Source organism: Theobroma cacao, chromosome 7 (assembly GCF_000208745.1).
Source record: "Theobroma cacao cultivar B97-61/B2 chromosome 7, Criollo_cocoa_genome_V2, whole genome shotgun sequence".
NCBI lineage: Eukaryota > Viridiplantae > Streptophyta > Magnoliopsida > Malvales > Malvaceae > Theobroma > Theobroma cacao.
The window spans coordinates 8,765,738-8,793,259 of NC_030856.1; the positions used below are offsets into that span (position 1 = coordinate 8,765,738).

The 27,522-nt window shown below is 35.0% G+C and overlaps 2 protein-coding genes and 2 long non-coding RNA genes across 7 annotated transcripts; all 4 read left to right on the top strand.

Annotated features, from left to right (window-relative positions):
- On the top strand, positions 2,405–14,722 carry LOC18594437. 4 transcript variants are annotated; one of them, XM_018124850.1, is made up of 12 exons: positions 2,405–2,465; positions 3,266–3,454; positions 4,181–4,387; positions 4,487–4,573; positions 5,592–5,669; positions 5,749–5,916; positions 6,845–7,189; positions 8,364–8,647; positions 9,145–9,307; positions 11,768–12,117; positions 14,095–14,178; positions 14,262–14,722. In XM_018124850.1, the coding sequence occupies exons 2-12, from the start codon at positions 3,323–3,325 to the stop codon at positions 14,278–14,280; spliced, it is 1,917 nt and encodes a 638-aa protein (XP_017980339.1). In that variant the 5' UTR covers positions 2,405–2,465; positions 3,266–3,322; the 3' UTR covers positions 14,281–14,722. The 4 variants fall into 4 exon arrangements, with proteins under 4 accessions (XP_017980339.1, XP_017980337.1, XP_017980338.1 ...); XM_018124848.1 differs by having other exon boundaries at positions 2,411–2,717; XM_018124849.1 differs by having other exon boundaries at positions 2,411–2,717; positions 11,768–12,109.
- Positions 15,805–19,572, top strand: LOC18594438 (putative disease resistance protein At3g14460). Its single transcript, XM_018124332.1, has one exon. It carries the CDS (start codon positions 15,816–15,818, stop codon positions 19,557–19,559), a length of 3,744 nt encoding a protein of 1,247 aa, XP_017979821.1. The 5' UTR covers positions 15,805–15,815; the 3' UTR covers positions 19,560–19,572.
- LOC108662942 lies at positions 19,704–21,600 on the top strand. The gene is made up of 3 exons (XR_001928834.1): positions 19,704–19,933; positions 20,052–20,121; positions 21,226–21,600. It is a non-coding gene; the product is annotated as an uncharacterized LOC108662942 (long non-coding RNA).
- LOC18594440 lies at positions 23,775–27,257 on the top strand. Its single transcript, XR_001928819.1, has 4 exons — positions 23,775–24,061; positions 24,228–24,462; positions 25,626–25,744; positions 26,076–27,257. It is a non-coding gene; the product is annotated as an uncharacterized LOC18594440 (long non-coding RNA).

Consider the following 27,522-nt stretch of genomic DNA (forward strand, 5'->3'; position numbering starts at 1 on the left):
ATGGCATTATCAGCTTATCAATATATCATCACAACTAGTTTTCTGGCTCTTGGCATGTTTTTTTTTAAAAAAGAAATATTAATTTCTAAATCGAGTTAAATTTAGGTCAGTTTTGATAATAATTTATATTATATTAAATTTAAATATTTTTAATTATCATTAAATCGAAATTTGAAATGAGAAAGAAACAAAAATCTATGCTCAAATTAAGTGTAATACCCACTAAAATTTTTATACTTTGTTAATATTACCTTTCTGTTTATAATTCTATGTGAAATTTTGTTACGATATATATTTTAAAATTCTTATATTCTTATATTTAAAAAAAAATCAGCCCATCTTGTCGTAATTGCAATTAAGGCCAATGGGGCTAATTAGTGAATAAAATATGAAAAAAAGGATTATTTTTGCAAATGAACGTTGATTATTTTTTTATACTAGCTCTGTCTGTTTAAGAGAATTGAGAGGAATTAACCCTAGGAGAGAAAAGAAAAGGTAGAGAGATGGGGCAAATTCCTTCAAGAAAATATTGACTAACGTAAGATCAATTATACTTTAAATTTATGAAATTTTTGTATTTTGTATAATTTTATACAAAAGTCATATATTTATTTCAATTTTCTTTAACTTTATGCTACTAATGTCATTCTGACTTTCTGATGACATGTTAAGTATCAATGGAAAAGTTTTAAATAGACCTTCCTAATAGTTTTTGTAGTTTATTGACTAATTAAAGATATATTATTTTTTAAAATTGGTTGAAAACTTTTTTTTATAATTTTAAGGACTCAACTTTGAATCGTCAGAGTTCCACACTTCAATACATTTCTTGTCATTTTGTTGAGCTGTTTTTGATGTGTGATATGTGGTCTATATTTTGATCTTAGTTACTTGTTTAGGGGATTAGCGAGATGAGATTCGAAGGTTCAAATTATATTATTTGAATTTAAAATTTAAAAATTCTAAATATCATCATGACAATTTTCAACCTTTTGATTTATAAAACTTGTAAATTTTATAGTCTTTTCGACTAAAATAAATTTGTATGTTACAATATGACACAAATACGTCAAGTTGGTCTTGAATTCATCACTAAAATCAACTGGGGGATGGAGACGTAGGCCAAATGGCCATCAAGAATCTAGAATTTCATAAATTAGAAATTTTTGTTTTAACTATTCCAATATTTGATCAATTTTGCTATAATATTTCATAAGTTTTAGTTATATAAATTTTATTGAATTTTTACATAAATAATTATAAAATTATTGTTTGTGTTGTAGATTTGATAAAAATCCATCTTAGTTAACATAAAATTTATAAATATGATATATACATGAAATTAATATTAGATTTTCATTACAAATCATATTGTTATTGATTTTATGATTTAAACTTTATTTTTCAATTTTTACATAATTTTTGAATATTTTCTTTTATAAAATGAAAATCTCTTTTATAAAGGAAAATCTCTTTTATTATTTGAAAATACTTCTAATTTAAAAAGAAGGTTGCAACCCACTCTAAATATTTTAAAATGACTTGACTAGGTGAAAAAGTATGCTATATATGGTGTATTAACCTATATAATTTATAGCTTATAGTGTATACCTATATACTATTTATAGTGTATTAATACTTATTACATATAACTAATACATAACTATATAGTATATATGTATATAATAGTGTATAATAGTATATTGTTATTTAAGTAATTAGTATATTAACAAGTATATATTATAATATAATGATATAGTGATATTAACTCATTAACTCATTAATGTTTTAACTTATTAATATATTACTATTTTAAATTATTAATATAAGTTATACTGCTATAATATACTAATATTAATAATTTAATATAAATTATTATATTAATATAAGTTACACTATATTACTATAGTCTATAGAATATGGACTATAAATTGTGTATTAATAAATATACATGATATATTATATAGTATAACTAATATGTTAATATGTTAATATAATAAATTATATTATATAGTTCGATGTTATTATAAATTATACTACATGCCAAATCAACCTATCATTTCTTTGGCCATTGTAATAACACATTCATCTTGTTTAATTGTACTTATCAAATTTGATTTACTTTCATTTATAAATTTTTGTCCAATCCCAATTATAATGTCAAAATGAACTTAATTAAATCTTAATTTTACAGCTAAGAGTAAAAATAAAATTTGAAGTAATAATAATAGTTATAATTAAAAATAAATATCAATTTTCCATGTAAAACGACAGCAAGTCACAACAAACTAAAACCCGTCATCATCCAATTACGATCCACCACGTCATTGATTGTCAACCTTGGAATTTATCCTTCGAACTTATTTAACCAAAACTATTGGCTCCAAAAGTTTACATTCCAACACCCGAACCCACCAAATTCCTAAACCCCCTCGCCACCCCCAACTTCCATTATAGAACAACCGGTACGCCAGAACAACTGCTTGCCTTTACTTTTGTTGCTTTATAAAGAGACTGAAAAATTTTCTGGGTTTTTCTTTGTTCAACGAAAAGGAAAAACCATGGGTGAGAATAATCAGATAATAGAAGAAAAAGATTACATTCTTTTAAAGGATTTCAAAGTGGAAATCGAAGTTGAAGAAGGAAAGGGTTTTATTCTCTGTTTCTGGGTTTATATGTTCAACCCCAATGCATTTCCGGCCACCATTCTTAAACAGGTCTAAAAACTGCTGCTCCTTTTTCACTCAAAATTTTACATTTTTGGGTGAGGAAAATTACCCATTTCTCAATTATTGGCTTTTTTAAAAAAATGATTTTAGGAGTCTTATTAAAAGAAATTGTTGGTTTCTTGAGCTGGTTAGTAAGCAGTGGTAAAGGCTGCCTCTTTTGTCTTTCTTTGTTTCTCTTATCACTCAAAATTTTGCTTTTTCGGTTGTCAGGAAGAGTGCTCGTTTCTCATTTAATGTTCTTTTTAATGATTTTATGAGTGTTTTATTGAATGAGAGAAGTTTTAAAAACTGCCACTATCTTTCTGCTCTCTGTGCTTAAAAGAAATTAGAAAACTTTGCCTTTTCCTTTTTGGTATCAAAATACAGTTTTGAGTTTCTTTTGTTGCTCTGATTCTCTTGTTACCATCTAACAAAGCAAAAATCATCATCCTAATTTATTGTTTTGATGGGTATTTTAATTTGTATTAGTCATGTATGTTTACAAGAGTCTTTTTATTTCCATTCTTCTAATAAGTTGAACTGTTTTCTGTTTATAGGTGTACTCAGAGACTAACAGTAGTGCTCCTTTACTTGTTCTTAATGAAAAGACTTTGATGCTTTTGCCATTGACTTGCTTACACAATGAAGTCCCTGATCCTGGAAATACTGCTTTGTCAACAGAAGTTCTGAAAGTGTCTACACAGATTGAATATCCTCAGTACAAATGGATACATGTTGCATACGAGGTATGCTTTTAACATCTGAGGGAACTACTAATATAAGGACATGATTAGTTTTGAGAGTTGCATCTTGATTGATAGTCTTCTTTGTTTCTTTGATAACTAGTCATAACATTTTGGTTGTTTGAGATAGTTTTGGAAAGGACGGAACAGAATGGACCGGTTTTGATTTGGTATGTTTGTTTGCCTTGATTTCTAAAGGTGTAGTTCATGTGGACAGTAGGCTCTTTACATTTCCATCTGCATGGCTTTTTGTTTTTTGCATAACATGAAACATTTGATATGGATTGACATTGAAAAATAATGAATTAGGCTAGTAGAAGCATTTCTATGTAAATTCTGTAAATACAAGGGCAGATCCAAAACATTACATGGATTCGTGGAGTAAATTAAATGAGCAAAGATGAAGCAGGCAAGTATGTATATGAAATTTGAGGTTATGCAGAATACACCAATCTATGGCCAAGGTGTAAGAGAAAAATGAAGAGGGTAAAATAAAGGAAAAATGAAATTAAAACATCAGATTGAAGGAGTAAAAGCTTTTGAGGTAAAAGTTTTCATTTTGGATAACACTACTGTTTGTGTTCTTTCTTTTCACTTCAAAATGGAGAAATTACACTTACCTTTGTGCCTAAGCTTTCATTGAGGCATTATTTTAATTGTGCTTGATAGAGGAATACTTATTTGGTTGCTCCTGGCTGTCATTATCTATGTGAACTTTTTTCTTGCTAGGTTTCTACTGATTTTGTGCGGCTTCACATTAATGCGGAGATTGCAGGAGAGCTGCAGCTCTCTTCCTTGTTGAACAAAGTTTCCATGCCAAATGATTTGAGGAAGACTACAGTAGTTGGTATTACTGGTGGTAATGATTTGCAGGGTTATATCCATGATGCAAAAGTCTTGCCTTCAACTTTGTCTATAAAGAATCAATATGTTCAGGTGCATTTTACTTGTAGTTCTCTTGTTTCCTTGATAGTTTCTCACAGCTTGTAATTTTACCTCAAGATTTAGTACTCTAATATGAAAATCTGATGCCAGAACCCACCTCTACAATTGTCAATTGATGAATCATCTGCCTCTGATATCGAAGAAGACAATGGCTTTTGGAATATTGTTGGTGGCAAGGTAGACACTAGAGGGCTCTAAGCTTTTTTACTACAATTTTTATACTTATATGAAAACAGTTACACTTTTCTCTTGTGGTCTTCTTATTGGGTTATCTTTACAGTTTTCATTTATTTATGGATATGATTTTTATATCAAAGCTAATGTCATTTTGTGTCTACTGTTTTAATATTACCGATAGAACCCCTTTTGTCTTTGGATGTGGCCATTGAATTTTCCTCCTTGGTATTTCAAATGTCATGGTTAACAACTATTGAGGCTAAGTACCAATGACTACCTAATTATGTATGGTCTTGCTCATCTAAGCAAAGCTTTTACATCATTTACGGAGGAAACATGATTGATCATTGATGTACTGCCAGTAGTGTTCTTTTTAAACTTCTCATGCATAACTTTCTTATTTCTTACCCTAGTTTTGGTGAAACTTTTCTGGAAACAATGTTTTATCCCAGCTTTATATTCTGGTCCTTCGGGTGCTTTTGTTTCAACAATAATTTGTTATTATTTATATTTATCTGAAAGTGAAATCTTCAGAAACATATTTGTTTACTTGTAAGCTATATATGGGCCTTTTTTCCAACTTTATATTATTTTCTATTGGAAGAGACACAGAAAGTGGCTATCAAATTCAAAAATGTATCCTTATACTGATGTTGGATTCTAAAATAATAAATTGATAGCTTATCAAGTTGAACACCATTGTGCTTCAGATTAAGCCATGAATGTTGGGTAGGTGTTGGTATGGATCTTTGCTTTTAAGTTGAAACGTCCTGGAACCAGAAAGTTATAAAGACCTTTGTAGTCAAAAGAAAAAGGATATTCCTATGTTGGTATCTAAGCATGGTTGATATTTTAGCTTCTATCCTTGGTCTTTTCTTTATGGATTATCAACAATTTGATTGTGGTAATATGGCTGCTCATTGCATAGAATACAATACAGTTCTCAATCATAGGATATTGATTCCCAAATAATATAAAGGTACTACATAGGTTTCTTCTAATATTTACCTGTTCACAGGCATCTTGTCGCAGGATTTTTTCCTTGGATGTTGTTTTATTAAATGCCTTTGGCCAGCCAGTAAACAAGGAGCTTGAGGTAATTTAGGCTTTACATTTTATTTTGCAGTACTGGCTTCCACTTTGGTGCCTAAGTTTTCACATTTCTTGTTGTAAAGGTTGTTGCATCACTTTTGTATGCTCATAATCGATCACCTGTAGAGAAGACAAATGATGAAGAAGCTCCTCTTCTAGCTAGCTATGATGGAATTGAATTTGCCTCTTCTGATAGACCAAGTAAACTGTTGAACGGGCGGGCATCCTTTAAGTTGAAGATCTCCAAGGTGGTAATATTAGTTATCAATATAGCTTGTGGAATACTTAATCTGGTATATATGCTACTAGATATCTGTGGAAAATTCTATGTGGAACTTGCTTCTGATGCATGAGAAAATAATTCATAGTTTATGATTCTCATTGAGGTCTCTATGGCAGAAAATAATGTCTTTTGCTGATGCCAACCATCCAATGGTACCGTTACAGCTAACCTATTTTCTTCATAAAGTGCATATTTCATGTAACTTGATTGCCTAATTGAAATTAAGTTTTGTATAAACTTCCAATGATTCCAATGATAGGCTCACAAGCAAATAATTTAAAGAGTTCATTTATCTTCACACCAGACTGAAACAGTTTGTTGCGATAAGGCTCACAAGCTTAGGCTTGGTTCAATCAGTCCAAGCATAAGCTTGAAATTAAATGTATTTGTACCAAATTAAAGGGATAAATTAATGCTTTTGGAGAAAAATAATTCAAATATCTTGGTTAGAATTGTACTATGGTTTAGTGATGCTATATTTCTATTTATTCATATTAAAGGCATTCACCTAATTCGTATGAGAAATATAATAAGTACTTATTCATGATTTATTCTTTGTAGTTTTTATTTACTGAATGATTTTTTTAAAGGCTAATAATTATTATTCACAAGAAAAGTTAGTTTTACATGAGCTCAGCAGCTTGATGATTGGAAAATAAAGCTCAAACTCATAAATGGTACCCAAAGGAATGCTTGGCTTGAGCTTGAATAAAACTTTAACCAGCAAATCTTGAGCACAGAGATAATAAGCTTGGCTATTACAGCCTCAGGCAGAATTAACAATAATGCAACAGGGTATAATTTTGATCTAGAATTTAATTTTATTATCATATTTGTTTATTTGCTTATCAATTCATCTTGAATTCCCAAATGACCTGATTCTGATATTATCTCAGCTCTCATCCAAGAGTGAGAATAGGCAGTTCTGCATTAAATTTGGGATATCAAAGTTCGAGGGTTATCGTTTCCTTGAGGACTTCTCTCCTTCAATTCGTTGTGTCTCTCGCAATCGTACACCAAGGACATCTACTATTATTTGGAAAAAAACCACTGCTGTCCATCCACTCAATGGATCTCAATCATTTGGCTTAGATGATGCTTCTTTGGAACCTAAGCACAATACTGTAGATGAAGCAAAACTCAGTCCAACATCAAAGCGGGTTAGATCAGGAGAAGCCAAGATTTCTACAATAGACCAACTTGGTGAAGAATGCAACTCTCTTGCCTGGACTGCCAATCAGGTATTGAGTAAGATTTTTATCCTTGTCATTTTCCCATGACATCATCATCATTTTATGTCTTAATAGACCATAAATACAAGTGGAGTTTAAATCACTTTTCAACTATATAAGGTTTCTGCATCAGTTGTTCTACCACAATTTGATATGGCATTAATGTAGCACTTGTTGCATGACCTATCTGTAAACTTTAGGTGTGCTTTATTTGACAGTAAGACACACCACTGTGTCAAGTACTCCAGCACATTTAAACCTTTGTCAATGTAATAGGTGATTATTTGGCCCTCCAATTTTTGGGGTGATTATTGAAATAGAAGCAGTGCTTTAGGGCCAATTTTGTAGTGAAACCTGTTATGTTCTTAGTTTCAATGTGGGATAAGTGAGATGACATCAAAATAAATGCCCATGTTCTACCAATGGAAAATATTTCCAGCCTCCATGTTTTATTGGTGGGGCATGTGGACACAAATTATGGTCTCAATATTATATCATTTGTTCAATTATTTCTGTATTCAACTTACCGCATAGCACATAAACCTTAAGGACAATTTGGCAGCAAAGACCTGTAATATTCCTTGTTTTGAGAGTGAAACAATTTAAACGTTAGTGCTGTGTCACACATGCTATGCATGGTATATAATTTTTCTGTTCTAATAGAGGATATAATTAAAACAGAGAAAGCTGTGCTACTGAAGCCACATGTACAGAGTAGGTTTGCCCAGACATTAGGATTTAAATTTAATTCATAGAAAACTCTCCTCTTTATCCCCATTTAAGAAATTTTCTTTTCTTAGATTTTTTTCTTAAAGCTAAGAGCACAGGAGGATAAGAAAGCTCCAAAAAACTAAAACATTTTGTGGAATTTGATGAGCCATAAATTTAGGATGATAATTATTAAGAAAGATATTGTATTGATGATGACAATGATGATGAAAACAATTATTGTTGATTAATATGATAATTTTGTGATAATATTTAATGATATATTCTTTTGATAGTTTGTTGTTTTAAACCCTTTGTGCCAATGGCCGGAAGAAAAAATAAAAAAACGAACATCATCACCTGCCTCATCCTTAGAGCCTTGCTCAACTTGTCTAATATCTGTTCCCTTCTTTAAATTGAATATATATAATGATCTCCATACACTGGTGACCATTGCATCACCATTTTCAATCAGGTTGAGAATGGTTATGGGTCAAGTATGGAGGCGAGACCTGAGAATTTTGAAGAAGTGGACAATTCCCTGTCTGATTCAGAGAGCACTGGGGCCAGAGATTCAGCTTTAAAGAGTGTGTCAAATACGGCACATTCAGTTTCAGATTTAACAATTTTTAGGTACTGCTTGGGAGGCTTGACTGATAGGTCTCTTTTGCTCAAGGAAATTGCAACTAATGCTTCAGATGAAGAAATTTCAGGATTTGCAAACCAAGTTTCCCTGTACTCGGGATGTTCTCATCATAGGTAATCTACAATGCTTTGCTTCTTTCAGAACTTATTGTGGTGCTCATTATATTCTTGTTGGGTTATAGCCAGGAATGTAATAGTACCCATGATGATATCTCTTCATTGCCATTGACATAGTAGACAGATTTTATTTCATATCAGTTTCATGGGGTTGTTTGTCCAACTAATTGATTGACCTTACTTTGTACTTGTTGCAAAATGCAATGATTTTTATTGTTCTAACACTTTTCCACACACTACATTCTACCAAGTTGAAAGCCTTGTTAAACTCTGAATGTTGGCCCTTGGCTTTGTTTCTGATCACAAGCAGATCCATAGCTTTGGGCCCATTTAGGGGATAAAAATTGGACGAAGCAAGTGCTGCTACTAACCCATAGCCTGTGAATCCTGGGAAAATATACAATAATGTCAATTATTCTTGGGATGTATATAAAGTATTATCTAATTTTTCTGTTCCTTTTACTGATGAAAGAAAGTTGTTGCCTGCTCCTTAGGCATCAAATAAAAATCACAAAGAGATTGATAGAGGAGGGAACAAAAGCCTGGAATTTGTTATCACAAAACAACATCCAAGTTCAATGGGAAAGTGCAGTTTTCGAAATTGAAGAGCAATTCATGAAGATTGCTCACTGCAGTACTAGATCTCTTACCCAACAGGTCTTTCTCTCTCTCTCTCTCTCTCTCTCTCTATATATATATATATATATATATAGGTCCNCTCTCTCTCTCTCTCTCTCTCTCTATATATATATATATATATATTAAGGTCCACAATATGATTGGTCTTCTCTTTTGTTTCTTCTTGGGGTGGGGGCGAGGGGGCTTAGGGATTTGCTACTCCTAAAGATTGATATGTTCCTAGGTATAGCTCTTTTCTGCAGTAATAGCTACATCATTGATAGATAGTCATGGTAAATGAAATTCTTTTTTCTGCGGCTTTAAAATGGTTGCATATTTATTTTTTTGGTACAAATATATAGTCACCTCTTGTGATAGTTATTCATTCACTCTGTACTTAATGTTGCTTTAATGTTGCCATTAATATGCACATTCTATGATTTACATTTATTATACATACTTTCCTTCCCTATATTAGCTTTTTCTCTTCATCTACCTATTAGAATCTAAGGATTTTGAGCCCCCTGTCTCTTACTTTATGGTGCCCTTCCTAACATTAGCTTTTTCTCTTCATCTACCTATTTTCAAATGTGTTAGCATCAGGTTCTTATAGCATAGGCCTGTTTTCGTCATTTTTTTTCCATACGGAGAGTGAAAAGTATCCTAATCCTAAAGATTAAACTTGAACTCATCACTCACACCTGTGTAAAACATCCTTCAAAGTTGTTGCCTTCTCATTGATAGTTGTTAAATGGTGGTATTGCAGAAGTTCTCTTTCTAAAGTACTCTAAATAAAGTGTAAGGTGCTTTTTGGTAAAACTGCAAAATTTAGCCCAAAAAATTTAAGCCTTTAATTTTATTCCTAATTCTTAGTACTGAATTTAGCTAGCACAAACTGTTCAATGATTTTCATAGTGTAAGAACTGAATTAGTTAAACTACTTGATGATAACAAAGACTAAAACTTTGAAAACCATTCAATTTCCAACTTTATTTTATAATATTTTAAACTTTATACTATAACATACAAAACAGGAGCTATAATGATAAGGTAATAAATTGAATAATGTTAAGGGTAATGTGATCTATGAATGGTATTCTTAAAAATGCATCTAGTTAAATATGTTCTACATTGAGAAATGAGGATGTGCCCCTTTACTGAATGCTTTCAATGTCGTTGCCTGACCTCTTATATGTGTAATAAAAAATGCTATAATTTAAATCTTTTAAATGTTCCACCAAAGTTTTAATACTGTAGGCAGTTAGCAAATACGACCTGTGTTTTTTTCCTTCTAAAGGTGCAGAGTAACAAACAGGGCCAAAGTGGTTCTTTTTGACAGTAATCTTACCAGTGCTGCATATCACAGCATTGTGCTTTGTTGTTCTCAAGGCATGTTGCTTCCCTTTTCTCTTTGGTTGACTTAAATTTAGTAAAGAATGGAATGACAGGGTACTTGGATATGTAAGAATATTCATGATTTTTAAAATATATTGACCTTTCATTTCTTTGGATTTATAGATAATATATAAAAAGTTGAAAGCAAGATAAAAGGATTAAATGAAGATAAAGTGGCAAATAATTTATGGTCTTTTTCCCTGAGGGTAACATAACCAAGTTTTCATAGTGCTTTGCATATAAAAGAAAAGAAAAAAGAAAAGGAACTTTCATAGTGCTTAGTCAGGCAACTGATAGTGTTGTCTCAAGGGAACCCTAGTCTTAGTTTTGCAGAGTGGCTTTAGAGTTTAGACCAGTTTTAGCTGGAGGACAAGGGCATTGGTATCCAGGCACAGCAAGTTTTGGCCTTGAAGCTCATTCTAGTTGGTCTTAATGATCTTGGGCTGTCATTAGGGTTGGCAATGGATGTTGTTTTCTGGGTATCCAAACTGATCTAAGCCAATTATGTAGGATTCTGGTAGCAAGATTACTACCCATTGTGAGTTCGAGTAGTGACCTTAGGCAACAGGTTATCAGCACCCAATTACTAATAGTTTTAGTTGTAATATGCTATTTTTATTTTTAAATTACTTATAATTAATGGCTACATGCAAAAAATTCTATTTGTTTAATGATAATTTATACTCCTAGTTACTTGACTCAATTTTCATCTATGAAATAGATTAAATCTGTTTTGAGGTTAGGTTTAGGTTGGCTTTTTCGATCCAGTGCCCATCTCATTTCTGACTAAAATAGGTGGTTTCAAGTGTTTAAAATATTGAACATCATTCTGGTAAGGTTTGACCATCATGTGTTATATTTTAATCAGGTTACTGCAGGACTTTGATGCCACTATTCTTATTCAACTCCAGGTTTAGGTAATTCAAAATTAGTGGGTGCTCTACCAACTGTTGTCCCTATTCATGTTTCATGGAAAATTTACTTCCCATATTTATGGATGCCATATGGCTTGTATGAATAAATAGTAATATTTTCTTTTCTAAGAAAATCATTGTGAAAATGTTACAGTTGGACTACAATTTATTGAGCTAACAATTGTTTCAGGACTTTGAGCTTCTGAGGAAAATTGCCGGATGCCGAGATTACATGGCCCAAGAAAACTTTGAGAAGATGTGGTGTTGGTTATACCCTGTTGCTTTTACATTATCAAGTGACTGGATAAATGCAATGTGGAATTGTACATCACCGAAGTGGATAGAAGGATTTATAACGAAGGAAGAAGCCGAACTCTCACTTCAAGGTCCAAGAGGCCTGCAGGAGCCTGGGACATTTATACTTAGGTTTCCTACTTCAAGGAGTTGGCCCCACCCAGATGCTGGTAGCTTAATTGTGACATATGTTGGCAGTGATTACACTCTTCACCACAGACTGCTTTCACTTGATAATGTATGCAGGTATATACTTGACTTCCTCCTTTTCTTTTCTTTATCAAATTGCATTAAATAGGCTTAATGTGAAGTATCACTAAGAATAGTCTCTTTTTGTTTACATATGTTAGAGGTGTAAGCACTAAACCATGTATTTAAACAGGGAAAGGAGAAAGCCTGATTGTCATTACATTTATGTGAATTATTTATATCTGAATCCTTAAGAATTTCTTAGCAACACTGCACATGATGGAGTTTTGTCCAAGAATAGAGGAAAGGAACAGCAGAATTAGGAATAGTCATAATATGCTTGGCTTAAATTGTGCATGTTCAGTTTTTGGATGAGTTTTCTTCACCAAAGCCTTATGTCCTGATAGTATGCCTAGAGAAGAACTTACTATTTGTTAAAATTGGTTGACAATCTTTAATTGATTTAAGACATGGTGTACAATTTTCTGTTTTGTGAGGGGATGCTTGATCATCTACTGAATATGAAAGTAGGAGATTATTGAAGACATGAAGTAAATTAAGAAGGGTTGATTACACAGGTGGTACCTAAAGTATCTTTAAATTCTTAATGTGGTACTTGAACTAAAAAAAATGTGCAATGTGGTACTTGAAGTGAAGCTCCGTTTGATAAAGTGTACATTTCAGTTGCATTGGAGCAACAATTGGTCGGGTGTCCTTCAGTCAATCAAATTCCACCATTTCTGATGCCATTTGGAAAATTAATTTCCACCTAAACCGAGCAATTACATGTCTTAAAACAACGATTCATCCACTCATTGGTTTACTTTTTCCATTTATTTTTGTACATTATTCTTTTTTCTTCATTTTCTTTTCCCTTATGTTGTTTTTCCTTTTCTTGCAATTTTCTTCTTTCTCCAATCTCCCTATCACAAAAAACAAGAATCAATTATTTGTACTGCTCTACATTGAAGAAGATTCTGCTACCAAGAAAAACAAGCTAAGCATTAAATCTTATTAAATGCAAACTATGATTAACACAAACTGAATTAGTTATAATCAGTACCTCTTGATGAATTGAAAGATCTCTTGCAACGCAAAATGGCATCCTAGATCCCTTCATGCTGCAGTAGCAGCTAATCATCCCTTCACAAGTGTTGATCACCTGTATACCCCTGCCTGAATTTTCCCAATTTCTCATTTAGGGAAGATACTTGTTGCTGGAGAGGACAATAGAGATGATATTACCAAAGGATTTTATGTTGTCACAAATTTGGGGAATTTGGGTTTTGGGTACAATGTGTTTTGGGGTTTTGGTGTTCCAGTTTTGTTACTTTTGCTTGTTTTTGAGAGGGATTTGAGTTGAGAATAGGAGATAAGATTTGGAGTTGAAAATAGGGATGGGGCTTGAAAGCTTAATGCCGGTCACAGAGTGCTTTTTGAGGAAACACAGGTGGCAACGGCAGGGGAGATGGTTTTATTTTCTCTCAACTAGTTCACATTCTTGCGCCATAGTTTTGTTTCATCTTGTAGATCATGGTATATGATTTCAAGAGTTATACATATCTGTTTTGACAAATTTGTTCTTGCATATTGAATGTGATTGCATATCGGTGAAAGAAGAAAATGTGAAAATGAAGAAAAATAGGGAAAAAATAAAGTAAAAGAAAAAGAGAATGTGAAAAACTAATCAAAAGAAGTAAATCGATGGGTGGATGACACATGTTCTGATGTTGACATGTAATTAGTTGGTTTACGTGGAAGTTAATTTCCCATGTGGCATCACAAATGGCAACTTTTGATTGGCTGAAGGCAAACTCTCCACTCTTTGCTTAAACTTCAAGTGCTATAATGCATATATTTTTGAGTTCAAGTACTGAATTAATCATTTGTTGATACTCTAGATACCATCGGTGTAATTATAATTAGAAATATTTATTATTATTGTCATCAGATATGCACTGTTATAGATGATTTGTCTCATATCCATGTTGTAAATGGGCTTAAAGAGATTTGTTGTTTACATTTTGCTTATAGCCCTGGAGTGCGGGAAATGAATGCCAAAGTAAAACCACTTCAAGATATGCTATTAGCAGAACCTGAGCTCTCTCGATTAGGAAGGTAAGAAACACCTTACCGCAATTTCCTTCTGTATGCATTAGATGTATCATATTAATTTTTCGTTTTAATACTAAAAAATGCAGGATAATAAGAAGTCACTGATCCCGGGATGTAGCATTGCATTTCTGCTTTTGGTTTGTGGTGACCATTTGTGTATTGTCCTGCCTCCGCCATGCTGCTACTTCTTTCCTCCTTAAGTTGCTCTTAGTCTCTCATTTCCTCTGTAATGTACTTATGTAAATATATATACGTAACACCAGAAGCTGAGGCAGGGTCATGTCTACTGCAAACATTACATTTTTCTGATGATTGATTCTTTTACATACCGATGCCAAATTGGCGAAGAGAAATTGTTTCTGACAAGCATTTTTCTTGTCAGATTGATCACTTGTTGATTGTCGATGGCATGCAGAGCTGGCTAATCGATAGTTGATGCTCTAACATAAACACCATTCGATGTTTCTATGCATGGAATTTCTAATACATTTTGTGCATGGATTTAACAATGGCTCTCAATGTGAAGAAAGGAGATGCTTTCGGAGTACTTGGTCGTTTGTGTTGGTTGCTGTGTTTCCTGGTCTCATTTCATTTGGAGTACATGAAAATAATAAAAGAAGCCCAATAACTTGAAAAAAAAAAACCCCAAAAACGTTGTTTTGACCTTTTTAAAGGCAAATAAAGAAAGAAATTAAAGGCATGCAATCTGGTAGTACTAAGATTTTTCCAGGAAAAATTTAAACTCGTTTCCCTTTGCCCCTAGCCTGGGACAGCTACATGCACATGTGATCCCTGAGAACTCCGAGACTTCCCCATGCTCGTTGCCTTTCATCTTTCACACTTATTAGTCAAATATTCATCATGGAAGCAGAGAAGAATAAGATAAAGCAAGATATGATCTCTTCAAGCATTTTTCTTTTTCAAGAAATATATTATATTTCGCCATTATCGTTGACCGCCAAGAGTCACATGGGAGCCCTGACAACTCAATACTCGATAATTAAGTCAGATACAAGAAAAGATATTCAAGAAGCTGCCCTGCTTCTTTATCTTTCAGAAAACATAATAGCACTCTTTTTCTCTAGTTTAATTTCAATTGCTGACTTTCTCTCTATTATTTTGTTTCTCGTATTTCTTACCCTGAAGAAAGAACCATGTCCATGGATGGACAGGCTGCACTTTCTGTCTTTTTTGAGTTGTTTGCCAAGTTGGCTTCTTATGATCCGTTCCTCAACTTTGTTACTGAAAAGCAGGTCAGCCAGCAGCTCAAGAAGTGGCAAAAAGTTTTGCCGAATATTGAAGCAGTGCTCAATGATGCAGAGGAGAAGCAAATGAAGGACCAGAATGTGAAGAACTGGTTGGCCCAGCTACAACACCTGGCTTATGATGTGGATGACATTTCGGAGGAGTTTGCCATAGAGGCTTTACATCGCAGGTTGCATGAAGGTCAAGCCAGGACAAGTGAGGTACGGAAATCCATTCTTACCTGGTTTACTAGTTCCATTAATCCAAGCGCTTCTATGTTTAATAAGAAGATGATTTCAAAGGTCGAAGAGATAACTACTAGATTGAATGGTTTGGCAACACAAAAGGGTAGTTTGGGATTGAAAGAGATTGATGAAGCTGCAACTTCCAAGAGAATGAAAGCAAGGTTGCAGCCTATGTCTTCGGTGGATGACACTAATGTGCATGGTAGGGAAAAAGAGAAGGCGGAAATACTTGAATTGCTCTCGAACAACAATGGGAATGAGAATGAAGCTTCTTTGATTCACATCGTTGGCATTGGTGGGATTGGCAAGACAACTCTTGCTCAACTTGTCTATAATGATAATAGCATAAACCAGTCTTTTGATTACAAGGCTTGGATATGCGTGTCTAAAGATTTTGATACCTTTTTGGTAACAAAGACAATTCTACAGTCAATCACTGATGAGTATTGTATCGTTCCCTCTCTAGATACTTTTCAAGTTATGTTGCAGGAGAAGTTGTTTGGGAAAAGATTTTTGCTCGTCCTGGACAATGTTTGGAGTGAGAATTACGATGATTTGACCATCCTTTTAAAGCCCTTTGGAGTTGGAACCAAAATTATAGTGACAACACGGAGTTGCAAGGTTTCTTCTGTTGTGAGCACTGTTGAAGCTTACCCATTGCTGCAGTTATCAGAGAAAGATTGTCTCTCTGTATTTACTCACTGTGCATTACAAGCAAGTAATTTTAGTGGGCATCCAGAATTAGAAAAAGTTGGGGAAAGCATAGTGAAAAAGTGCAATGGCTTACCTTTGGCAGCTAAAGCCATTGGTGGCTTACTATGCACTCAGGTGGATCATGGAGTATGGAAAGATATATCAGAGAGTGAGATATGGGATTTGCCAGAAGAGCAATGTGGTGTGATTCCTGCTCTATTATTGAGCTATAAGTATCTTCCTCCATATTTAAAGAGATGCTTTGCGTACTGCTCTTTGCTGCCTAAGGATTATGAATTTGAGGAAGAGGAGCTAATTTTGTTATGGAAAGCAGAAGGTTTTCTACAAGAAGCAAACTCGAAAACTCAAATGGAAGGTCTAGGTAGCCAATACTTTCAAGATCTGGTATCAAGGTCATTTATCCAAACTTCTAGTAGGGATAAATCTCGGTTTGTAATGCATGACCTAATCAATGATCTAGCTCAATTTGTTGCAGGGGAAATATGCTTCAGATTGGAGGGTAATAAACAACCGAAAATATCAGAGGGCATTAGACATGCTTCTTATGTTCGTGGCTTGTATGATGGAGTGAAAAAGTTTGAAGCCTTCAATCAAATGAAATGTTTGCGAACCTTTCTACCATTTATGTTGCCAACTTATGGGGAATGTTTTCTTACCAACACTGTCCTTGTTGACTTATTACCCAAACTTCGATGCCTAAGGGTGCTTTCATTGAAAGGGTATTGCATCACTCAGTTACCAAACCTTTTTGAGAATTTGATACATCTACGCTACCTAGATTTCTCTTACACTGCAATTAAAAGTCTACCAGATTCAATATGCAGCCTTTACAATTTAGAAACCTTACAATTGAGGAAGTGTTTTTTAGAAAAGTTACCGTCAGATATAGAACTTCTAGTCAACTTGAATCATCTTGATATCACTGGTTCAAAATCGATGAAAAGAATGCCCTTTGGAATTGGTAAACTGATCAATCTTCAGAGGCTTTCTAATTTTGTTTTGGGAGAAGGTGATGGGCATCAGATGCAAGAGATAAAGTCATTGCATCTCAAGGGTGATCTTTCTCTTTCAGGATTGGAGAACATTGTCAAAGCTCAGGATGCATGGGAAGCTAGGTTAATCGACAAGTCAGGCCTTGATGGATTACAGCTAATGTGGAGTACCAATTTTAATCATTATATAAGAAACAAAGCAGTTGAAGAAGAGGTATTGAACATGCTTGAACCTCACAGAAAGCTTAAAAGGCTCATCATTGAGAATTATGGTGGTACAAATTTCCCAAAATGGATAGCAGATTCTTCTTTGAAATACTTGTTGTCTTTGAATCTCAACAACTGTAAAAATTGCAAATTACTGCCATCAATTGGAAATCTACCACTGCTGAAAGATCTTTCTATCAGGGGAATGCATGATGTGAGTAAGGTTGGCATTGAGTTCTATGGAGAGAATCAATCAAACGCATTTGCACCATTGGAGCGATTATGCTTTGAGGATATGCCAAAATGGAAGGAGTGGGACTTGGATGAAGTTGGTGAGCAACTAGCAAAATTTCCCTGCCTACGTGAGTTTTGTATCGTCAACTGTCCTCAATTGTTGGGAAGGTTACCGAACTCTCTTTATTCCTTAGAGACACTTGTAATTCGTAGGTGTTCAGAACTGGTGGTTTCAGTTTCAAACCTTCCAATGCTGTATGACTTAGAAATAGATGGGTGTGCAGAGTTGGTGCTTAGAGACTATGCAGACTTTCCCTCCTTGAGAAGAGTCTCTCTTTCAAATATTTTAAAACTTTGCACCCTGACAGAGAGGCTTGTGTCAAGATTAAAAAGCCTGGAACATCTGAAGATTAATGGTTGTAAGGAGATGACATCCTCGTCATGGAAGCAATTGGGATCAGTTGAGCATTTGAGTACTCTCCGTGGTCTGGAAATTTGGAGTTTTCCACAACTTGTCTTATTAGAGCCAGAGGAGGTAGAGGAAGAGCAGTTGCAACTGAGGAAGCCTTGCAATATTGAATCTTTGACAATAGGGAGATGTGAAAGGCTTGAGAGGCTACCGGAAGACTTGCATTTCCTCACATTTCTTACTGGGGTGCGGATTGAGGAGTGCCCATGCATAGTATCTTTTTCAAAGAATAACTGGCCCCCAGCTTTAAAATGGTTAGTGATTAAGAGTTGCGTGAACTTGCAGTGTATGGTGGATGCTGGAGAGTATACCGGCTTCAGTAACACATGTCTTCTTCAGCACTTGGAAATTATACGATGTCCATCACTAATACGTTTATCATTACCCATTAGGCTTCAAATTCTCAAAATCTCAAGGTGCACAAAGTTGGCTTCCTTATCCTCTAGTGGCGAGTTACCCACAGGGCTTAAACAGCTATTGATTGTTGACTGCACAAAGCTGGAATACATTGTGCAAGCAATTCATGAAAACTCTTGTCTTGAACATCTTCGTATTTGGGGGTGTAAAAACATTAAATTTTTACCTCGAGGATTAAACAAGCTCAACCATGTTCAGAAGATTGAATTATGGCGGTGTGAAAATCTGGTTTCCTTGACAGAAAGTGGGTTGCCTGCCGCCAACCTCACAGTACTTCGGATTGGTGAGTGTCATATATTAGAAGCACTGCCCAATATGCAGAACCTCAGCGCTCTTAAGGAATTGATGCTGCAGAATTGCTCACCTCTCATGTCCTTTCTAGAAGAGGGCTTTCCTACCAACCTAACATCACTTTCAATCTCGGTACCTCAACTTTGCAGCTCACTACTTAAATGGGGATTGCATAAACTCACCTCTCTTAAAGATCTCTATATTAATGGTGAAGAATGTCCAGATGTGGTGTCATTTCCATTAGAGGGGAGAGGAACTAAGTTGCCTCCTTCTCTCACTAGTATTACCATGAAAAATTTTGAAAAGCTGAGATGCTTATCCTCCAAGGGGTTTCAAAACCTCACCTCTCTTCAGGAATTGTGGATATTTGATTGCCCTAACCTCACATCTCTCCCGGAAAAAGATGTGCTTCTTTCGCTTTCGAAATTATATATGTGGAACTGTCCATTGCTAACATATCAGTGCATATGGCCTCAAGGACGAGAGTGGTTGAAGATATCCCACATACCTGAAGTTCTAGTTGATCATCAAAGCATCATTCCAAAGGCAAGTTGGACAATCCAGCCCTGATTTCCTCATGCTCAAACCACAGGTATAAATCATTTTAAAGATATGGCAGTTTAAGAGCTTTTCTTTATGCTTTATTTGATTTTTGCAAACAACAAAATAGTAATATTAATTACAATTCTTTTCTTCGAGACATTGCAAGGCAATTCCAAAGCTTGGAAGCTCAAATAGTGGTGTTTTTAGGCTAAGATCAAACATCTAAGGAGATAAATACCAGGAAGATTTTGGGGGCGATAAAAAATTGTTTGTGATGGAGCTACATCTTCGATATCTATATAACCCCCCCACCTGCATAAACAAAGAGACCAATGACACAACAGCGGCGGCAGCAGTACTGGTTCAATGCCTTGTCATTACACTAGAAGGAAAATGCAATGGTCAGTAGGCATTGACACTTTTCAAACTTGACGGTTCTGATGATTTGAAGTCACTCCTGCAATTATGTCCCATTTTAGCCATAAGATTAATGCTCTGGTTCTTTTTGTGTCCCTCTAGGTAATTGGGAGGAATAATACCCAATCATGGATGTAAAGACCATGCAATGGGATTTCAATACTTGCCCCAGGTGAGGTTTTGGCTTTGATTTATCCTTTTCTCATCATCAAATATTTCATGCTTACATGTTTTTATTTATCTTTAAGTATGACTCACTATACATTATCTTGAATTCAGTTGATGCCAGCAAATACTCAAAACTCATCTGAGTTTTCAAAAGTTTTCTATTATTCTTAAGAGTGTTGATGATAGATGAGCAACAATAATATTATTTAGTTGGAGAAATGTAGCTTATAAGATTTTATAGATTGAGTCAGAATCATGAAGCCGGTGATGCAGCTACAGCTCTGCCTAGTAACAAATCAAAAAATTGCTTGCCAAACAAGACCTGCAGGTCCGAATCTGATTGTACCCAAACATTAACCTATCAATTATGGTCAAATCATCATGCCACTCTTCCTTCTTTCTGTTCTCTCGTCTATCTATGGAACATCGAATAACATTGTAATCTATGGATATCCAACCTTTTAGTCATTATTGATATAAATTTCTGAATGTTGTGCATTTGGTTAGTTTGCTTATTATAGGTTCTCAGACTTGAAGCATAGACTTTGTGCTCCTGAATGGTACTTGAGCTAGATAAGTTACTGGTTGGACATTAAGATTACTATATCATAGTTCTATTTATAAATTTACAGCAACAAGAAAATTTTTCTACCTTAATTCCCAGTATTAATCATTTCTTGCACAAGTGTGATGACATTCAAATTTTAGTATTTTACTTCCATGTAACCATATCAAAAGAAAAGTTGCAGTTATTCATCTGTCCTCCTAATATTACAAATATGTCTGCTTGCTTTTCTGTCTATGCATTTTAGTTTTGCTTTTGTACTAATGGCCAGTTGCTTGGAAGAACTGCTTAGCAACATTTATATTCTTATAGTCTAACAGAAGTAGACGCTATGATGGGCTCTATTGGCAACAATTTGGGAAATTCTGGCTTCTCTAAGAGTTGAACTAATGGCAGTATGTGCTCTGTAATGACGCTGCTAAACTTTCATTTGACTGGATGCCCTGTCTCTTCCTGCAAATTGGGATGTTATCTTGTTCATTAGTTCTTACTGGCTTTACCCCCCCACCCAAAACATTTTACTGATGTGCTGCATATTTTCAGTGTGGACTGTGTATCTCGGAGAAGCTAGTGAACTTGCCCAAGAAGATGGCAGAGCAGCACATACCTTATGGGGCAGTATGTGCCTCCTCAAGTCTTGCCTTGGATCCCCATGGCTTGCTGGAGGTATTTTATCATGTTAATATCAACTTTACTTGCTTGGAGAATTTTTTTTTTTATAACTTTGTAAATCTGACTGCCATGTCAAACAAATTATGAACTTAGAACTACCTCAAAAACCATAGTCTAGTGCGGTTCTATGAAGCAATTTCTGGAAAGGTGATTCAGTTAGGGTTCCTATGTGTTTTGCATTAGGCAGTTGCTATTTAGATTTAAACATGCACTATTGGGCTTGACAACCTTGTGCTTTTATATGGAAAATCCTAGTAGTCCTGACATTGTTTTTTTCCTTTGTCCATTGAATCATGTTGCTTTTATATGGAAAATCTTAGTCCTGAGATTGTCATTTCATGTTGCTTTTGTCCTGAGATTTAAACTCATCAAAAAGATAAATTTTGGAATTAATTTTTTTAATATTATAATTTGGAATTAATTTGATGTCAGTTCTATTACATTCTCATTTGTTAATTGATCTTTTCTTGGATTATTATTCAGACAATGTAATTTTTTTAATATTATAATTTAGTTTTAATGGTTGAAATGTATTCATTTAGGTATATTTTCAAAAAATAATAAATTGTTTAATTATTAAATAAACATATAAAACTAGTTTAAATTCACTTATTACATTAAAAAACTTCACCATCGATATACAAAATAATAACCTATTTCTTCCTAAAACCAATAAATTCATTACTTTATTTTTTTCCCATCTCTTCCCTTTTGTTTTTGTTTTTGCTATAATTTTATCCTTGCAGGTTTAATCACATCTTTTCAGTTAATTAAATTTATTTATCATATAAATATAATTTTAAAATATATTTTTGTTAAAAAATAAATAAAATATTAGTTATTTTATCCTAGAACTTTACTAAAGAAAGCTTTAGGAACAATCTTCAAGATTAAAATACAAAATGATCATGTTAACATCTAATTACTATATTTAAATCTAACCTAACATCACTTTAAATCTCAGTGCCTCAACTTTGCAGCTGACTACTTCAATGGGAATTGCATAAACTCACCTCTCTTAAAGATCTCTATATGAATGGTGAAGAATGTCCAGATGTGGTGTCATTTCCACGAGAGAGGAGAGGAATTATGTTGCCTTCTTCTCTCGCTAGTATCACCATGAAAACTTTTGAAAATCTGAGATGCTTATTTCAAAACCTTACCCCTTTCTTCACTTGGTCAAATCAGGACCAACAAGTTGGCTGCTCTCTAAATCTTCCAAATTTCGAATTCGGAGTCTCTGGGTCAAGAGCGGATAAAAAACCCAAGGGTGCAGTGGAAAGCGACGGCGCAAATTAACCAATCTTCGAAGTCTATCTAATTTTGTTTTGACCCGCTTTTGGCTCTGCTATTAGACGCCTTTCGGTGAATTTGAAAATTCCGAACTTGAAATTTAGAGGATTTTGGAAGCAGCGGCTTGTTGTTCCTGATTTAGCCAAGTGGAGAAAGGACGTCGAAGCAGCTCTTTGGGATTCCGAGGCGTCTCAGAGGTTGTTGCGGACTCACGGTGACGCCTTGCACTGTCTTAGGGTTTATGTTGAGGAGGCCCTGTCCTCGATGAAGCCGGCCTTCCTTCGATTGACATTGGCTGCTGCTCAAGCCAGTGGTCGTCCTCATCGTTGCACTGACAAAGGGAAAGGGATTCTGAGGGCGAATCCCCAAAGAAGATGCAAGCTTGGTGTTTCCCACGGGCGGACCTGTTAACTTTAGATGTTGGATTTGTTAACTTCAGCAGTTGACAAGATCAGTTACTGCGGCTAGCAAGTCCGCCGCACAGGACTTGAGACTTTGTTAACTTCAGTAGTTGACAAGGAGGCAAATTTGCAGCAGCAAATTTGCTCTTTGTCAACTGCTGAAGTTAACAAAGTGCAAGAGGCACTCAAGTCCTGTGCTGCCGACTTGCTAGCTGCAGTAACTGATCCCCTCCCCAAAGTCTTGGAAGTGGCTGAAAAGGTTGCATCTGACAGGGTAGGGAAAATCTTGCATACTGAAGCCATTCTAGAAGATGGCAATAAGAATAAGGATGTTTCTGCAACATCTGTCAGTCCTACAATGGCATCTGCTTAAGCTAAAAGGCTAGCATCTGACACAGGAGGGAAAATTTGCATGCTTAGGCCATTGTAGAAGACCACAGTAAGAAGGGCAAGAGGGTTCCTCCTCCATCTGTCAATCCTAGTCCTACTAAGGACAGGAGTGATCATCCTCCATCTGTCAATCCTAGTACAAGACCTGCTCAAGCTAAGGAGGGCAATCATGGAAGTCAAGCTTCCATCCATCAGAATGAAGTTCCTAGACCTAGCCTAATGGAAAGGAATGGCACTGCTCACACTTATGAGTGGGAGGATTCAATTGATGGCTCTTCTCAAGGAACATGGTTCAACCAGATGTCGCTTACTCAGCCCTAAGATAAAGCCTGCATCTCCACTGAAAGAGCATGAAATCAAAAAGTGGGTGAGAAGGAGAAAACTAAACAGGTGAAGCTTACAGGAAGAAGAAGTTCTAGCACTGGCTGTGGGCAAGTATGGATCACATTGGAGAGAAATTTTAAAAGCCTATCCTCTAGTGTTTATGAATAGAACTCCAGTTGATCTCAAGGACAAAGGGAGAAACTTGACTGGAAAATGAGATCATACTTGTGCTACCTCTTGTTGTTACACTGAAAGAGTGACTGTAGCGGAATGCTTCTGATTAAAGCTAACAAGACCCCGTATGTAAAAGCTGGAAATGTTATGACTAAAGATTTTGGAAATTTCTTCTTATTAGTGTTTGATTTCAAAAAAAAAAGAAAAAGCTTTTCTTTATGCTTTTATTTGATTTTTGCAGACAACAAAATAATAATATTAATTATGATTCTTCTCATTGAGCCTTTGCAGGTAATTCCCAAGCTTGGAAGCTAAAATAGTGGTGTTTTTAGGCTAAGACCAAACATCATAGGAGATAAATACCGGGAAGATTTTGGAGGCAATAAAAAATTGTTTGTGATGGAGCTACATCTTCGATATCGAAATAACCCCCCACCTGCATAAACTAAGAGATCAATGACACAACAGTGGCTGCAGCAGCAGTTTAATGACTTGTTATTGCACGAGCTAGAAGGAAAATGCAATGGTCAGTAGGCATTGATACTTTTCAAACTTGATGGTTCTGATGATTTGAAGTCACCCCTGCAATTATGTCCCATTTAGCCATAAGATTAATGCTCTGTTCTTTTTCAGGTTTTTGGCTTTAATTCATCCTTTTCTCATTATCAAATTTTTCATGTTTACATGTTTTTATTTATCTTTATGTATGAGTCACTGTACATTATCTAAAATTCAGTCAATGTCAGCAAAAACTTATCTGAGTTTTCAAGCGTTTTCTAGTATTCTTAGAGTGTTGATGATAGATGAGCAACAAGAATATTATTTAGTTGGAGAAGGTAGCTTATAAGATTTTATAGACTGAGCCAGAATCATGAAGTTGGTGATGCAGCTATAGCTCCAGCTAATAACAAATTAAAAAATTGCTTGCCAAACAAAACCTGCAGGTCGGAATCTGATTCTACCCAAACATTGGCCTATTAATTATGGTCAAGCCATCACGCCACTCTTCCTCTTTTCTATTCTCTCATCTCTAAATGGAACATCAAATAACATTCTAATCTTTGGATATCCAACATTTTAGTCATTGTCGATATAAATTTCTGAATGTAGTGCATTTGGTTAGTTTGCTTATCATAGGTTCTCAGACTTGAAGCATAGACTTTGGTGCTCCTGAATGGTGCGGGTACCTAAGCTAGATAAGTTACTGATTGGAAATCAAAATTACTATATCATAGTTCTGTTTATAAATTTACTGCAACAAGAAAATTTTTGTACATTAATTTCCCAGTATTAATCATTTCTTGTGCAGGTGATGACATTCAAATTTCATATTTACTCCCATGTAATCATATCAAATGAAAATTTGCTGTTATTCTTTTCTGTTTATGCATTTTAGTTTCTTTTCAGACTTCTGTACTAATGGCCAGTTGGTTAAAAGAAGAGTTTATTACCATTATATTCTTAGTGTAGTAGAAGTGGATTATGATGACCACCATTGGCAACAATTTGGGAATTCTGGCTTCTCTAAGAGTTAAACTAGTGGCAGATGTGCTCTGTAATGAAGCTGCTAGACTTGCATTTGACTTAATGCCCTGCCTCTTCCTGCAAGTTGGGACCTTATCATGTCCTCTAGTTGTTACTGGCTGTATCCCCTCCCACATATTTTAATGACATACTGCATATTTTCAGTGTGGACTCTGTGTCAGAGAAGCTAGTCAACTTGACAAAGAAGTAGGAAGAGCCGAACATACCTTATGGGACAATGTGCCTTCTCAAGTTTTGGCTTGGATCCCCATGGCTTTCCGAAGGTATTTTATCATGTTAATGTCAATGTCACTTGCTTGAGGATTTTTCATTTTTGTAACTTTGTAAATTAGACTTCCTTATCAAACAAATTATGAACTTAGAACTACCGTAAAAATCATAGTCTAGTGCAGTTCTATGAAGCAATCTCTGGAAAGGTGATTCAAATACGGTTCCTATGTGTTTTGCATTAGGCAGTTGCTATTTAGATTTAAACATGCACTATTGGGCTTGACAACCTTGTAGTTTTATATGGAAAATCTTAGTAGTCCTGACATTGTTATTTTCTTTTGTCCTTTGTATCATATTGCTTTAATAATCATGAAGATGTTTCAGGGCAAATAATGGAACATGGATCAGGTTTTGGAGATTGCAAGGATTAGAGTGGCGTCTTGGCCGAATGCAAAATGACCAAGGGACTATCCGTCAGTTCTCGATGTGTACAGACAGCCCCCTGCTCAAGGTCAGTTGGTGAAAAAGGGACAGGAAAGGAAGGGAATACAATGGGAAAAGCCCATGTATAGACAAATGAAGTTTAACGTTGATGGAGCAGCTAGAGGATGTCCGGGGCCAGCAGGGATAGGTGGGATATTGAGGGATCATAGAGGGTATGTCAAAATTATTTTTTCCAAAGCTATTGGTGGGGCTGACTCTAATTTAGCTGAGATGATGGCAGTAAGGGAAGCTTTTTTGACTTATTCAGTTTCAAGATGGAAGGAAAATCACAAACTTCTCATTGAGAGCGATTCTAGCAATGCAGTTAAGTGGACTAATCATCCTGATACGGCACCATGGAGAATGAGAAAATTAATTCTGCAAATGGGGAGATTGAAAAGAGAAGTTGAGGGTTGGGAGATTCGACATGTCAGAAGAGAGGCGAACCAGAGAACGGATACATTAGCCAAGGAGGGGGTTCAACTTCAGTCTGCTATCTTGAGAACCTTCACATAAGTTTGGATTTCTTGCCTTGTGCTAGGGGTGTTTTGGGTTTTACTGGTGTTGCTTGATTTGAAGGGATGAAGCTGAACTCTCTGGCATTAAGATTGAATGTGATGTTGATGCAGGGTGGTGTCCTTTTGCCTGACTGTGGACTAGCTCATATTGCTGTTTTTTGTTTTCAATGTTTTTAAAGAATTTTTATGTGTATAGGCTGCTGGTTTTTGGAATGTTTCTTGTTTTCAGAGCCTTGTTTTTTGTAGGCCAGAGGCTTGGGTTGCTGGGTGGTATGTTTTGTATATGATTTTTGGGGTTGTGTTTTTGTTACTCCTGCATGTCTTTACTTGTAAGCAGGAAAGTGGCCTTTTGGAGTTGATTCTAGGTTGCCTCTGTTGTTTTGTTTTGCTTTATGATCCGGTGCAGGGTTGGATGCAAGACAGGGCTGTTTTGTATCAAACGAATATTGGGAGGGCATGCCTGGCTTTAAGTTTGCGGGTATACCTTCCAATATACTTTGTGATTGTCTGCTTCTCTGGGATGTATTTTGAAAGGGGGGAAAATTCTTCCCCCTCCTTTTAATGAGTTCTTTTTGGATGCCTATAAAAAATATATATATCATGAAGAAACCTGCAGTTGCAAATTTTTATTTTCTGGTGCTTATTTTGATTTCAATCTCCAGGAATTTCTGCATTTTCCATTGCCAGTTGAGTAATTTTAAAACATTTTTTGGTTAGAAAATAAATAAAATATTACTTATTTTATTATAGAACTTTGCTAAAGAAAGCTTTAAGATTAGAATACAATAACTTACCTAGATAAAAAAGTGTTATTATGCCCCAACTTTTTC

Excerpts from the sequence above, each read along its gene's own strand:
- LOC18594438 (XM_018124332.1), top strand. The coding sequence starts at position 15,816 with ATGAAAGCAAGGTTGCAGCCTATGTCTTCGGTGGATGACACTAATGTG.
- LOC18594437 (XM_018124848.1), top strand. The coding sequence starts at position 2,562 with ATGGGTGAGAATAATCAGATAATAGAAGAAAAAGATTACATTCTTTTA. Across the intron at positions 7,190-8,363 it reads TTGCCTGGACTGCCAATCAG|GTTGAGAATGGTTATGGGTC; the intron begins GTATTGAGTAAG and ends ATTTTCAATCAG. Across the intron at positions 12,118-14,094 it reads TCACTTGATAATGTATGCAG|CCCTGGAGTGCGGGAAATGA; the intron begins GTATATACTTGA and ends TTTTGCTTATAG.